The sequence below is a fragment of the Astatotilapia calliptera genome, chromosome 14, assembly GCF_900246225.1.
Source record: "Astatotilapia calliptera chromosome 14, fAstCal1.2, whole genome shotgun sequence".
Lineage (NCBI taxonomy): Eukaryota > Metazoa > Chordata > Actinopteri > Cichliformes > Cichlidae > Astatotilapia > Astatotilapia calliptera.
The window spans coordinates 30047679-30063100 of NC_039315.1; the positions used below are offsets into that span (position 1 = coordinate 30047679).

A 15422-nucleotide genomic window follows, 5' to 3' on the forward strand; every position below is an offset into this window, starting at 1 on the left:
CGACATAGCCTGCTGCAGCTCAGAGCTCCTGAGCTCAAACGATCCTCAAACCTCAGCCTCCCGGTAGCTTGGATTACAGGCACGCGCCAACGCACCCAGCGTGAAGCACTTACGTTAACAGGGCTTTTAACCATATCTGAGGTAACATCATGACACTATCCTGCTTCCCATCATTAGCAAAGTTGTAATGATGGGCAGCAAAGATGAGGAATGAATGGTGCACAATTGTTATATGCAAGTTTTTAGAAAGCTCGTGGTTAACCCAAGAGTATTTTGTCACAATATCAAGAAGAGTAAAGCTTCAATGTCAGAAGTGGGATTCAAAGCCACACCTCCAGGGGAGACTGCAACCTGAACGCAGCGCCTTAGACCGCTCAGCCATTCTGACATTGCAGTGCCAGTTTGGTGGAGGTTACCACTGTTAGATACTTTGGAAGAAACACACATTATCCTTCTCATAACACATATAGCAGCTGTTCAGCCATGGAAACGTAGTGCGAATAATCTACAATGTCATCCATACTGATCATTTGGCTGAATACTTTTAGGCAGGTTGCCATGACATGACAGTTCACACAGTTTCACATCGGTTCCATGGTGTAATGGTTAGCACTCTGGACTTTGAATCCAGCGATCCGCGTTCAAATCTTGGTGGGACCTGCTTATTGGGAGGTGAAACCATACTGCATGTCACATAGTGATAACTTGTTTTTGGTCGCCAAGCGGGCGAAGGCACTGCGTTCAGGTCGCAGTCTCCTCTGAAGGCGTTTGTTCGAATATAGCAGCTGTTCAGCCATGTAAACACATACTACGAAGCTCGTGGCGCCCACTTTCTGTGCTGACTTTGAGGTCGGAAGAGGTTTGGAGCTGTACAGTTAGTGAGTCAGCAGAGTGTTTGTGACTTTTGCGCACAAGCGCACCTCAGCACTCGGATACTCCAATCTGTAACTTTGTGTGGGTTGTAACTGAATTTCAGACAGCTCTTTAGTACCACATAGTGACTGACAAGTGAAGGAACTCTTTAGTGATTGACAAGTGTTTTGTAAAGGCAGACGTCATGGTTAGCTGCTTGATTTTATAAAGCTCTCACAGAAAACACAAGTCATACAGAAATTCAATGTGCCAGAGAAGACATGCAGTATGGTTTCACCCCCCAAAAATCAGGTCCCACCAGATTTCACCAGATTTCACTCCATAAGAGTTTCCTCTTTTCAAAACTCTCCCAATTCATCCAGTGACCCTGCTTGGCCAGCGCTATGGCTCTGGCGTGTCTTACTGTTTCCTCCTTTCGACACACCTCCTCCACCACCATTTTTTGACGTTCGGTTACAGATGCCTGTTGCCACCGAGGTTGCCAAGACCAAATCCTTCTCTGCCCTGTTGGACGCGACCCACCATGTCATTATGGCTCAGAGCCGATTTGGCCTGTAGCACAGACGTGGCTGTGGTCCACTTCCTCCCTGTTGCTAGGGTGGGAGCAGCGCCCCTCACTATGGGGTCCCGGGAGTCCTTGAGTGACATCTCAAGCCTCACTCAAGGAGTGCAGTGTTGTTAATCCGCCTGAGGTCATTAGCCAAGTTTTGCCTTCGTTTGTCAAGTTGCCAGGTATCATTGAGGTCTACATTATACCACCGTCCCAGGCTCTTGATGGACATCTCTTAGACTGTTGGAATTGGTTCTCCACTGATATAGAATTGCCAGTTTCAAGTGTATTTTGTCACAACAGTAAGAAGTCTCCAAAGGTTGATTCTGTTCATCTGAATGTAGCGTTTTCAGTGGGAAAAATGTCTCGTCACTCATCCAAGTGACTTCTTCAGTCTCAGCTGACTGCAGGTTTCCCCAATCTTATAAACAGTATATTTGCATAATGACTGAAAGTAGCCCCCTGAAGGAACAGTGGGCTTGGAGGTCAGTTCCTTCATCACAATTATGCAAATTCTCATGACCATTAATCAACAACCACAGAGAGTTAATCCCATACAGCTTATGACAAAATTTGATCCGAAGTGATTGATGGCCCTAATCACGACCTTTTGACCTCCCGCCCCTCCCCCCCGGAAGCGTGTAATGAGCGTGACGAATCGCATCCGGAGAAGGGGGGTGGGAAACCCCCCGCGTGACGAATTGCATCCTGAGAAGGGGGGGTGAACCCCGGAAGCGCGCCATCTGTTGCTAACCGTGTCGAATTGCATCCTGAGAAAGGAGGGGGGGAACCTCCGGAAGCGCGTCATCTGTTGTTGGGGAAAAAAAAAGTTTTTAGAGGGAGGGGGAAACCTCCGGAAGCGTGTCATCTGTTGTTGGGAAAAAAAGTTTTTAGAGGGAGGGGGAAACCTCCGGAAGCGCGCCATCTGTTGGAGGGGAATAAAAAAGCAGAGAGGTGGAGTCCGTCACAATTTCTAAGGCACAGACACAAGATGGATTTCCTTCTGCAGCCCTGCAACGTTCCTGTGTCTGATGAGATCTGCTCTCCCAAAGAAGAAGGCTTTGAATATGACATATTCAAATACAGCATATTTACTATGGAAGGCCTCGATCCGGACCTTATGACCCTACCGGAAATACTCCGGAAGTGTCTAGTCATTTTCAGACCTGTTGCGTCATGTTCCCTAAGCACAGCGGTGATGCAGCAGATGATTCTGTGATGTATAGAGAGACAGAGCGGATGTAATTTTACTTTCTTAAGCTGCACCGGCGTTTGTAATGGAAATAAAGAGTGACTTCCTGTAGAGATTTCAATAGTATTTTATTTTCCTATAATACAGACGCTGTAAAAAACCTTTAAGATACACCATAGCTTGTGATGAAAAGAAGAACTTTCTATCCGCTTGTAACCTACAGGCTGCCTATGTGTAAAAAACGAATAAATATCCCTTAGTGAATACTACTTTTCCTTTTGAGAGACTGAAAAACAAACCAGCGACAGGCGATCTTGTTTCACTCACACACACACACACACACACACACACACACACACACACACACACACCCCGCGGGCCAAGGAGGAGTTTTTTTCTTCAATACTTTAACAATAAGTTTTCTCAATAGATAGAAAATGATGACGCTGAGGAGTCAACATCCGATATTATCATTGCTTGTAACCCGGTAAATAATTTCGTACATCTCCCCATAAAACAAGTCTTAGTGGAAAAAAGCTCATTTTCGAATAAGTTTATTAAAGCACCCCCCCTCTGTGGGAAAGAGTCAACCATGAGGCGAGTTTTGTCAACAGCAAGAACAACTGTTGCCCATAAAGTAAAACAAATATCCGCCTCAAAGTCGTATTTTACCGTTGCAGAATGTGGAAAACAGACAGCCCTCACAGGAGGCACCATAGTTAAAATATTTAAATTTCAACTAAATTTGTAGTAATGATCGGATTTCCTCACTTATCTACACCACACTCCTTGTCCTTGATTTCTTATCGTTTCTTATCATTCCTCTGTCCCTTAATAGAAACCACATATATAGAAACTATCCTCCCTTTCAGTTGTCTTTTGCACTTCCATATCGCAAAGCAGTTACTGTAGGTTATTTTCTGCTTATGCATTAATGTAATTAATTAACTTATTTATCCTTAAGTAAGGTAATGACTTGAGTTCTAATGCTTTTTGTCTCTTGAGTTAGCTGTCAATGTGGGATTTTTTTCCCCTTTTGTTCAGTTAAAGCTGCCTTTCATTCTTCAACACAGCTTAAACTCTAATAGTTAAGCTTTCTTGTAATTTCTTAGTTCTGCAGGCTTCTTGAAAGACATCCGAGACTCTTCTTTGGATGCTGGCTGCCTTTTGTTTTGTTTTCTGTCAAGATGATCCCACACTGCTTCGATTATCTTGAGGTTCGAACCCTGGAGAGATCAATCCATGACTGATGCGTTGTTTCATCCAGGCATACTTTGACTACATTGGCAGTATGTTTGCGATCATTGTCGTACTGAAAAATGAAGTTGAAGCCAATCAGACACTACGTGGTATTACATGGTCGATCAAAATCTGGTGGAACTTTTCTACATTCATAATTTGATTAATTTGGATAAGAGCTCCAACAACACTGGCTGAAATCCAGCCTCAAAGCACGGTAGAGTATCCACGCTGTGTTAAAGACGGCTATAGACATTCACTGTTGTATCTCTCTTCGGACCTCTTCCATGCATATTTCAAATTTGGAATCATTACTCCATAAGACATATTACAGCTGATTTCTTTTTCCAGTCAATTTCTTGTGTAATTTGGCACACCTCAGCCTTATTTTTCTCTGTTCTCCTTCCTTAAGAATGGCTTATTAACAGCCACCCTTCCAACTCAGATAACTTTTGATGAGGTTTCATGAAATGTTTACAGCACTTGAGTTACTCGCCACGGCCATCCTAAATGCTAAAAACACTAAACTTTAATTCTAAATTACGTAATTAACGTTAACCAGAAAAAACAAGCCAAAGTCGAAATGTTGCTGAGCTGACCTGTGGTATGCTATGTCTTCTAAAGCACGTATAATGTAAACAGAACTGGTCTTTGCACAGAAGCCTGTGGAGCTTCATAATTAACCTCAGTGTGTGAAGAGTACTCTCCATTTAATAATAGCTGTAATAAAATGTTATGGCCGACGGTGTTAAACGCTGCACTTGGGTCTAGCAGGGAAGATTTCAACTTTTCAATACGAATGAAGGCTGCAAACTGATTAGATTAATGTCTGATGATCTTTTCCGTGCTTCTTCAAGTTTGTAACACCAAACATATTAAAGGATGATGTAAGGCTCACAGGAAGAGTTTAATTAGACACACATTTACTATTTTCTTTATACTCTTTCTTTCTTGACATGTTTAATATGATTACTATCAGAGGAGAAAATGAACCTTGTGTAGTCTAAAAACTTTTTTATTTAATCAAACTGTAATGTTGTTGAACTCTGACGGACGTGTCTTTTAATCTTGTCAACAAATCCTTAATCATCTAAATCTGCCATTTATCATCTTGTAAAATGTTCCCTCTGCTTCTGTTGCACATCTCCCCCCGACACTCTCTGCTTCACCAGCCCTGTGCAGCTGGTTCAACCCCTGCCTGCCTCCTTAAACTGGGGTGTTTAAATCTCTTTACCTCTGTTGTGAACTTCACACAAAGTTTGTGGTAACAAAATCAAACTGACGAGGATCTCGTTTGAAAAACACACACACTCACGAGACAAAATAAAAACAGACTGCTCAAAGCAAAAGCAGAGCCCTCACAGCTGGTAGTACAAACACAGTGACAACATGCGTATTAGATACCCTCAGTGCCAGAAGCATAAATATGAAAAAGGTGGGATCACCAAGAATATCCTAAAAATGGCGTTGAGGTGGGTGTTACAGTGAAAAAAAACAAAAAGTAGCCAAATTTTCATCTGAAAATGTTGAATTTTAGTAAAAACAATGCTCTGTAGTTTGATACTGTCGTTACAGACAAAGCAGATGTTTAAAGCCTTTGAACGCTCATTTAAAATGCGCTCATTCTCCTTATCAGCTGGAAACATTAAAGCCGTAAAATGACTTTTTCAAACGGATAAAAACTATTGAACAGCAGCAATGATGAGCCTGTACCAGAATTTGAATGTACATGTGTTGAAGGTGTGGGTCTTGTTGAATTATTAAACATACATTCTTTAATTTTTCGAGCCACAAAAACAACAACTTTTAATTTTCTTCTGCTTGAGTATCGGCCTCGGGTAGCTCTACTTATCATTGCTCAGTCAGTTGTCTGTTTGTGCTACTTTTTTAAGGAGCAGCGTATTATTGGTAAGGGTGACTTTATGTGTTTAGCTACTTAAGTGGAAGTACTGTGGATAGTTTTACCTTACATACATAGATCTACCAATACAGCTTCTGAGGTAACTGTTTACAAAATGTTATAATCTATTCAAAGGTTCTTTGCAATTTTACATTGATAAACATTATCCTTAACACATTTGGCCCACATAAAGTGCTATGGCCATCACACTGTCATTTAGAATTGTTTAAATAACTCGTGTCTTAAGTCCTTCCATCAAACAGAAAATAAAAAAATAAAAAAAATAAAAAAGTCGCATGGATCACTTTATATTTCTAACATTTTGTGATATAAAGTCGTTCATAACAAACTGAAAGGCTGGGAGTTTAAAATGCAAACCGATGGAAGCAGCAGTAGAAGACTATAATGTCACAGAGCACACGGTGTCTATTATTGTGTAGACAATTATAAATAAGAGCTTAATAAAGATGCTTAATTTCTTAAGAAATAAACAGGTGGAGGGATCTTTATCAAAAGTGGATGTTGCATCTGTGGCTAAACCCCTGTACCCAAAAACTTTAAAAATCTACTGTGTGTGAGGCTGTGTAAGTAAAGCTTGCCCTTCACACCCGCGTGTAACAAACCATTTGTTGGGGGTTGTGGATTTGACACCTCAGCATTGTGAAAGTGGGGAAACATGTTTCTGGCTGTGCATAAGATTTCTGCTTACAACTTAGAATCTCAGTTCTAAATGAAATTCAGATGTTTTTTAAGTATGGCTAATGTATTAATTGACTTCTAAGGCACGCACACACACACGCACACACACGCACACGAACAACAACACCAACACAGAGAAGAAGAAGAGGGGGTCGGCAGACTATGAATAAATCTACATACTCTGATATATGGTATGTGTTTTATAAAAACCTACTCTACACCAGCTGAGGAAGTAATTAAACACAATGTTTTGCCAAGTTTCCCCTCTGGGAAAAAGTCTGTCTTCATTTATTCAGTTATTGTACTAATGTATGCACATTTCTATGCTATTAAAGGTACTGAAAAGCTTTACTTACACAATACTTTGGGTACTGAGTTGACTTACAACAAAGATTATGCTGAAATGCTGAAAAAAAAAAATATATATATATATATTATAAACTATATAAATAAAAAGTACTTTTAATAAATTAAATTATTTTTTCACATGAAAACAATATTTATATTAATAAATTCTCGTTTAACAGAAATCTCTGATAATGTTTGTGGTGTCAGCTTTTTCCTTTTCAAACTGTGCGAGAGAAGAAGTATCTCATGACATTCACGCCTAATGTGTTCAGCATATTCTGCACAGTCTGCATCGTCACTGGTACCTGTTTAAGGCTGACGGGGGGTTGAACAGCAGGCTCTGGACACGGGCCCCAGTGAGGAACCTGAGCCCTGATGATGGGGAGGGTGAGTGCAAACACCAGAGCCAAAGGTAGCTTCATGGTAAAGATGTGGCTTTATTACCTAAAGAGAGTATGAAAGAAAAGCAGGTAAGGTAACACAAACCAAAAGAAACATGGCCGACGCAAACAAGATTACTGCTACATCAACTCAGGCAACATTTTTCTTGGCAGAAATAATCTAATATTAACTAATTTATAGTTTAATCCTTCGCATGTATCTCCACAGATTTCTCTTACCTCTGTGTTCCAGTGGTTCAGATATGTGCTCTGTCTTTAGAGATAGAGAGACAAGGCCGTGTGACCGATGGTGACATGGAACTGAATCTGAGCCCCAAAGAGAGAATAAGAGTTATGCTTTTGCACCATATTGTGTTTTCACCGTTCTTTCATAGCAAGAAGAATGATTTTCAGTCAAATGATCCCTACAATCAGTATATTTAATTTCAAAATCAGCCACCCTGGAAATCAACCTACCATCTGGATAATTGTCAGATACTTCTTCCACCACAGGTACTTTTGGATCTTAGGTCCACAGGAGGCAAGACTGTAATACAGGTACATCAGGACATGGATCATCGCATTCATATGTGCACCAAAGAATGCTGCAGTAGAAGAAACAATAAGTTTTTAATTTTGTTCTGCTTACTATAGTTAAAAAAAATCTTAAACTGAGTTGCTCTGAACTCCTGCTGTCTGTATCCAATAAAAAGGCAATAGTTGAGGGGGTGGGAGATACAAACAAGTGTAGGTCCAGGGGCCCATGAATCCAGATTAAACTATCCAAGCTACATATGACGATACTATGCTTGTGGGTTTCAGTGAAATTTGTCATCTAGCTTTCTCATCAGTGTTCAGGCTCAGTTTACTCTCAGTCACAATCATCTACTTGCAAATATACATATAGCTGCACCTGTGTTTACTAATTAGCAAGTGATAGCGTGTTATCATGCTAAATACATACTGTGAACATGATAAACATTGTACCCAAAAGTAAACTTCAGCGATTAAATGCTATTACTCTCAACATGTTGCCTTGTTGGCATTAGCACTTAGCTCAAAGTGCTCCTCTGCCAATGGTATACCTTTACAGAGTTGCTAGCATGGCTGTTAATATGCAGATGCATATTATAAAAAAAATAAAAATAAATAAGCTCAACAAACAACAATAATGAATACATTAACCAGTAGTGAATAAAAGGTTTATAGACAAGTAGCTCCACATGTTTGGTTTAGCTTCCTGAAGCATCCACCAAGGCATTTGTGTCTCTTCCCAGCCCTCACCCAGTATAAACCACAAAACTACAGAGCCGATGAAGGCTTTATCAACAGCAATGCTGATAAATTCATATATATATCATATAGCTGATGTCTGCTGTGTTGTAAGCTACTCACACTGTCCTCCTGCCACCCACTTGATGCCAATCCACCAGAGCGTGAACATGGAGCAATGATGGTAGACGTGCAGGAAGGTGACCTGGTTAAATTTTTTCCTCAGGATGAAAAACACAGTGTCCAGATACTCAATGCCTTTGGAGATGAAATACCTCCACAGAGTTCCTGCCACCTGACTCCCGCAGAAATAAAGAAGGGGAAGAAAAAGACTGTTAACATATGAACATATCGTTAGCTTCATAGCATAAGTGCCTAAGTCATTGGACTAAGTCCAATGACTTAGGCACTTATGCTATGAAGCTAACGATATATGATCAAGAGCTACATGTGTGTGAACTCTGATTTTGGAAATCCTAACCTCGACCCGAGACTGACTCACTTGTGGTTTCTGTTTCAAACTACGTCATAGAGCAACAGGAAGGAAGGTGAAACTGAACACCATTCAACTCCGGCTTGTACTTTTTTCTGATAACAGACCCGTGCTCTAAATGTATGGATGCCTCTCATGTTTCTAAAAGCTCTCTGAGTGACGTGTCCCTGGCAGGCTGACTGTAATTTTCTGAACCATGGGTACAGTGGAGAATTATTAACAGGTAGGGATCTGGTTCCAAGGAAACTAATTATTGTAGACACAAAAGTCTTAAGATAGTAAGTTACATAAACAGCTGAAGTCCCACTACTATATTCAGAGTTTATCTATGCAAGCGTGTGTGTGTGTGTGTGTGTGTGTGTGTGTGTGTGTGTGTGTGTGTGTGTGCAGTCGGGAGAGTTGGGGTATCCAATTTCCTTTTTTTGAATGCCTTCTTGTGAACGCTGTCTGTTTTCCACATTCTGCAACGGTAAAATACGACTTAGAGGCGGATATTTGTTTTACCTTATGGGCAACAGTTGTCTGGCTTTGTTCTTGCTGTTGACAAAACTCGCCTCATGGTTGACTCTGAGAAAAAAACTCTTTCCCACAGAGGGGAATAAACTTATTCGAATATGAGCTTTTTTCCACTAAGACTTGTTTTATGGGGAGATGTACGAAATTATTTACCGGGTTACAAGCAATGATAATATCGGATGTTGACTCCTCAGCGTCATCATTTTCTATCTATTGAGAAATCCCATTGTAAAAGTAATGAAGAAAAAAACTATTCTGCCGTCTCACTCCTCCTTGACCCGCGGTGTGTGTGTGTGTGTGTGTGTGTGTGTGTGTGTGTGTGTGTGTGTGTGTGCCTTCTGTTTTCCGCATTCTGCAACGGTAAAATATGACTTTGAGACGGATATTTGTTTTACCAAATGGACAATTGCTGTTGACAAAACTCGCCTCATGGTTGACTCTTTCCCACAGAGGGGGGTGCTTTAATAAACTTATTCGAATATGAGCTTTTTTTTCCGCTAAGGCTTATTTTAGGGGAGGAGATGTACGAAATTATTTACCGGGTTACAAGCAATGATAATATCGGATGTTGACTCCTCAGCGTCATCATTTTCTATCTATTGAGAAAACTTATTGTTAAAGTATTGAAGAAAAAAACTCCTCCTTGGCCCGCGGGGTGTGTGTGTGTGTGTGTGTGTGTGTGTGTGTGTGTGTGTGTGTGTGTGAGTGAAACAAGATCGCCTGTCGCTGGTTTGTTTTTCAGTCTCTCAAAAGGAAAAGTAGTATTCACTAAGGGATATTTATTCGTTTTTTACACATAGGCAGCCTGTAGGTTACAAGCGGATAGAAAGTTCTTCTTTTCATCACAAGCTATGGTGTATCTTAAAGGTTTTTTACAGCGTCTGTATTATAGGAAAATAAAATACTATTGAAATCTCTACAGGAAGTCACTCTTTATTTCCATTACAAACGCCGGTGCAGCTTAAGAAAGTAAAATTACACCCGCTCTGTCTCTCTATACATCACAGAATCAGCTGCTGCATCACCGCTGTGCTTAGGGAACATGACGCAACAGGTCTGAAAATGACTAGACACTTCCGGAGTATTTCCGGTAGGGTCATAAGGTCCGGATCGAGATTGAATATGTCATATTCAAAGCCTTCTTCTTTGGGAGAGCAGATCTCAACAGATGGCGCGCTTCCGGAGGTTTCCCCCTCCCTCTAAAACCTTTTTTTTCCCAACAACAGATGACGCGCTTCCGGAGGTTCCCCCCCTCCTTTCTCAGGATGCAATTCGACACGGTTAGCAACAGATGGCGCGCTTCCGGGGTTCACCCCCCCTTCTCAGGATGCAATTCGACACGCGGGGGGTTTCCCACACCCCTTCTCCGGATGCGATTCGTCACGCTCATTACACGCTTCCGGGGGGGAGGGGCGGGAGGTCAAAAGGTCGTGATTAGGGCCATCAATCACTTCCGATCAAATTTTGTCATAAGCTGTATGAGATTAACTCTCTAACCACTGATCAAAGACCCATGAGTACCAGGAAGAAAGAAGTGCCAAGATACAATTGTCAGAAGTGGGATTCGAACCCACGCCTCCAGGTGAGACTGCGACCTGAACGCAGCGCCTTAGACCGCTCGGCCATCCTGACACATTGCAGCAGCCAACTAGTTGAATAATCCCACGCAGTTGCTGATTTCCATTTGACATACTTGTATGTTAAGTGCATGTAATAAACAAATAAAAATAATTACTAAGAAAATATATTGATTTAAAAGTTTGTGTTAAATGTTGTAAGTCAGATCGAAATAGAAAGATCAGGTGTGGTGGACAGGAATGATTAGATGTCAACAACTTGATTGGATGGCCAAAGTGTGAAATGTGACGTCCTGTGAGGGAAGCGTGAAAAAGCGTGAGCAAGTATAAAAAGACATTCTGGGTTCTTCTATTTTGTCTTTTGCGAGATGAGCAGTTGGGAAGGTTGGATCTAAGAGGTTCACAGTTGAAAGTTCAAGCAGACACGCTAGAGGGGGAACCACAGCCCAACCTGTGAACTGGTTTCAAATGAATGCCCAGCTGCTTTCCTGTTGGGTGATTTTCATCAACACAGAACACGGGGATAAATGCATTTTTGGTTCCATCCTCTCTCCTCACCAAGGAAATGTCCTACTTTGAGTTTGTCTCCACCTGCTGGGCGGTGGCGTGTTTAGAGTGGAGGATGTAGTTGCAGCTGTCCTGCAGGTGGAGGTGGTGCCGGACAAGCAGAGCAGCAGATTTGTGAGTGTTTTGGACTTGAATTAAAAAGACCAAGACATGCTGATCAGGCTGCTGTGTGATCTAGAGACAAGTATAAGGATGTGTATAAAGATTGGGTCTAGCTGTATTGCTCAGGCTGCGCTACAGCATCTATTCACAGGTGCGATCCCACTACTGAGCGACACGGGGGCTTTGACCTGCTCCGTCTCCGACCTGGGCCGGTGCACCCCTCCTTAGGTGACCTGGTGGTCTCAGGCTCCCCCAGGATCACCATATCAATGCCGAACGCAATGCGGACACCCGATCGACATAGCCTGCTGCAGCTCAGAGCTCCTGAGCTCAAACAATCCTCAAACCTCAGCCTCGCGGTAGCTTGGATTACAGGCACGTGCCACCGCACCCGGCAAGAAGCACTTACGTTAACAGGGCTTTTAACCATGTCTGAGGTAACATCATGACACTATCCTGCTGCCCATCATTAGCAAAGTTGTAATGATGGGCAGCAAAGATGAGGAATGAATGGTGCACAATTGTTATATGCAAGTTTTTAGAAAGCTCGTGGTTAACCCAAGAGTATTTTGTCACAATATCAAGAAGAGTAAAGCTTCAATGTAAGAAGTGGGATTCAAAGCCACACCTCCAGGGGAGACTGCAACCTGAACGCAGCGCCTTAGACCGCTCAGCCATTCTGACATTGCAGTACCAGTTTGGTGGAGGTTACCACTGTCAGATACTTTGGAAGAAACACACATTATCCTTCTCATAACACATATAGCAGCTGTTCAGCCATGGAAACGTAGTGCGAATAATCTACAATGTCATGCATACTGATCATTTGGCTGAATACTTTTAGACAGGTTGCCATGACATGACAGTTCACACAGCTTCTCATCGGTTCCATGGTGTAATGGTTAGCACTCTGGACTTTGAATCCAGCGATCCGCGTTCAAATCTCGGTGGCATCTGCTTTTTGGGAGGTGAAACCATACTGCATGTCACATAGTGGTAACTTGTTTTTGGTCGCCAAGCGGGCGAAGGCACTGCGTTCAGGTCGCAGTCTCCTCTGAAGGCGTTTGTTCGAATATAGCAGCTGTTCAGCCATGTAAACACATACTACGAAGCTCGTGGCGCCCACTTTCTGTGCTGACTTTGAGGTCGGAAGAGGTTTGGAGCTGTACAGTTAGTGAGTCAGCAGAGTGTTTGTGACTTTTGCGCACAAGCGCACCTCAGCACTCGGATACTCCAATCTGTAACTTTGTGTGGGTTGTAACTGAATTTCAGACAGCTCTTTAGTACCACATAGTGACTGACAAGTGAAGGAACTCTTTAGTGATTGACAAGTGTTTTGTAAAGGCAGACGTCATGGTTAGCTGCTTGATTTTATAAAGCTCTCACAGAAAACACAAGTCATACAGAAATTCAATGTGCCAGAGAAGACATGCAGTATGGTTTCACCAGATTTCACTCCATAAGAGTTTCCTCTTTTCAAAACTCTCCCAATTCATCCAGTGACCCTGCTTGGCCAGCGCTATGGCTCTGGCGTGTCTTACTGTTTCCTCCTTTCGACACACCTCCTCCACCACCATTTTTTGACGTTCGGTTACAGATGCCTGTTGCCACCGAGGTTGCCAAGACCAAATCCTTCTCTGCCCTGTTGGACGCGACCCACCATGTCATTATGGCTCAGAGCCGATTTGGCCTGTAGCACAGACGTGGCTGTGGTCCACTTCCTCCCTGTTGCTAGGGTGGGAGCAGCGCCCCTCACTATGGGGTCCCGGGAGTCCTTGAGTGACATCTCAAGCCTCACTCAAGGAGTGCAGTGTTGTTAATCCGCCTGAGGTCATTAGCCAAGTTTTGCCTTCGTTTGTCAAGTTGCCAGGTATCATTGAGGTCTACATTATACCACCGTCCCAGGCTCTTGATGGACATCTCTTAGACTGTTGGAATTGGTTCTCCACTGATATAGAATTGCCAGTTTCAAGTGTATTTTGTCACAACAGTAAGAAGTCTCCAAAGGTTGATTCTGTTCATCTGAATGTAGCGTTTTCAGTGGGAAAAATGTCTCATCACTCATCCAAGTGACTTCTTCAGTGTCAGCTGACTGCAGGTTTCCCCAATCTTATAAACAGTATATTTGCATAATGACTGAAAGCAGCCCCCTGAAGGAACAGTGGGCTTGGAGGTCAGTTCCTTCATCACAATTATGCAAATTCTCATGACCATTAATCAACAAGCACTGATCAAAGACACATGAGTAGAAGGAAGAAAGAAGTGCCAAGATACAATTGTCAGAAGTGGGATTCGAACCCACGCCTCTAGGTGAGACTGCGACCTGAACGCAGCGCCTTAAACCGCTCGGCCATCCTGACACATTGCAGCAGCCAACTAGTTGAATAATCCCACGCAGTTGCTGATTTCCATTTGACATACTTGTATGTTAAGTGCATGTAATAAACAAATAAAAATAATTACTAAGAAAATATATTGATTTAAAAGTTTGTGTTAAATGTTGTAAGTCAGATCGAAATAGAAAGATCAGGTGTGGTGGACAGGAATGATTAGATGTCAACAACTTGATTGGATGGCCAAAGTGTGAAATGTGACGTCCTGTGAGGGAAGCGTGAAAAAGCGTGAGCAGGTATAAAAAGACATTCTGGGTTCTTCTATTTTGTCTTTTGCGAGATGAGCAGTTGGGAAGGTTGGATCTAAGAGGTTCACAGTTGAAAGTTCAAGCAGACACGCTAGAGGGGGAACCACAGCCCAACCTGTGAACTGGTTTCAAATGAATGCCCAGCTGCTTTCCTGTTGGGTGATTTTCATCAACACAGAACACGGGGATAAATGCATTTTTGGTTCCATCCTCTCTCCTCACCAAGGAAATGTCCTACTTTGAGTTTGTCTCCACCTGCTGGGCGGTGGCGTGTTTAGAGTGGAGGATGTAGTTGCAGCTGTCCTGCAGGTGGAGGTGGTGCCGGACAAGCAGAGCAGCAGATTTGTGAGTGTTTTGGACTTGAATTAAAAAGACCAAGACATGCTGATGAGGCTGCTGTGTGATCTAGAGACAAGTATAAGGATGTGTATAAACATTGGGTCTAGCTGTATTGCTCAGGCTGCGCTACAGCATCTATTCACAGGTGCGATCCCACTACTGAGCGACACGGGGGCTTTGACCTGCTCCGTCTCCGACCTGGGCACCCCTCCTTAGGTGACCTGGTGGTCTCAGGCTCCCCCAGGATCACCATATCAATGCCGAACGCAATGCGGACACCCGATCGACATAGCCTGCTGCAGCTCAGAGCTCCTGAGCTCAAACAATCCTCAAACCTCAGCCTCGCGGTAGCTTGGATTACAGGCACGTGCCACCGCACCCGGCAAGAAGCACTTACGTTAACAGGGCTTTTAACCATGTCTGAGGTAACATCATGACACTATCCTGCTGCCCATCATTAGCAAAGTTGTAATGATGGGCAGCAAAGATGAGGAATGAATGGTGCACAATTGTTATATGCAAGTTTTTAGAAAGCTCGTGGTTAACCCAAGAGTATTTTGTCACAATATCAAGAAGAGTAAAGCTTCAATGTCAGAAGTGGGATTCAAAGCCACACCTCCAGGGGAGACTGCAACCTGAACGCAGCGCCTTAGACCGCTCAGCCATTCTGACATTGCAGTGCCAGTTTGGTGGAGGTTACCACTGTCAGATACTTTGGAAGAAACACACATTAT

The 15422-nt window shown here is 42.7% G+C and overlaps 1 protein-coding gene and 4 non-coding genes across 5 annotated transcripts; 2 read left to right on the forward strand and 3 right to left on the reverse strand.

Annotated features, from left to right (window-relative positions):
• Window positions 1-588: 588 nt before the first annotated feature.
• trnaq-uug (transfer RNA glutamine (anticodon UUG)) lies at window positions 589-660 on the forward strand. The gene has a single exon. It is a non-coding gene; the product is annotated as a tRNA-Gln (tRNA).
• A 6331-nt stretch (window positions 661-6991) lies between these two features.
• Window positions 6992-13494, reverse strand: LOC113035731 (elongation of very long chain fatty acids protein 4-like). Its single transcript, XM_026191376.1, has 5 exons — window positions 13304-13494; window positions 8577-8752; window positions 7659-7786; window positions 7422-7508; window positions 6992-7245 (listed from the first exon to the last, which is right to left on the reverse strand). Exons 1-4 carry the CDS (start codon window positions 13492-13494, stop codon window positions 7458-7460), a joined length of 546 nt encoding a protein of 181 aa, XP_026047161.1. The 3' UTR covers window positions 6992-7245; window positions 7422-7457.
• Window positions 11012-11094, reverse strand: trnal-cag (transfer RNA leucine (anticodon CAG)). The gene has a single exon. It is a non-coding gene; the product is annotated as a tRNA-Leu (tRNA).
• Window positions 12593-12664, forward strand: trnaq-uug (transfer RNA glutamine (anticodon UUG)). Its single transcript has one exon. It is a non-coding gene; the product is annotated as a tRNA-Gln (tRNA).
• A 491-nt stretch (window positions 13495-13985) lies between the features above and the next one.
• On the reverse strand, window positions 13986-14068 carry trnal-cag (transfer RNA leucine (anticodon CAG)). Its single transcript has one exon. It is a non-coding gene; the product is annotated as a tRNA-Leu (tRNA).
• Between the last annotated feature and the right edge of the window lie 1354 nt (window positions 14069-15422).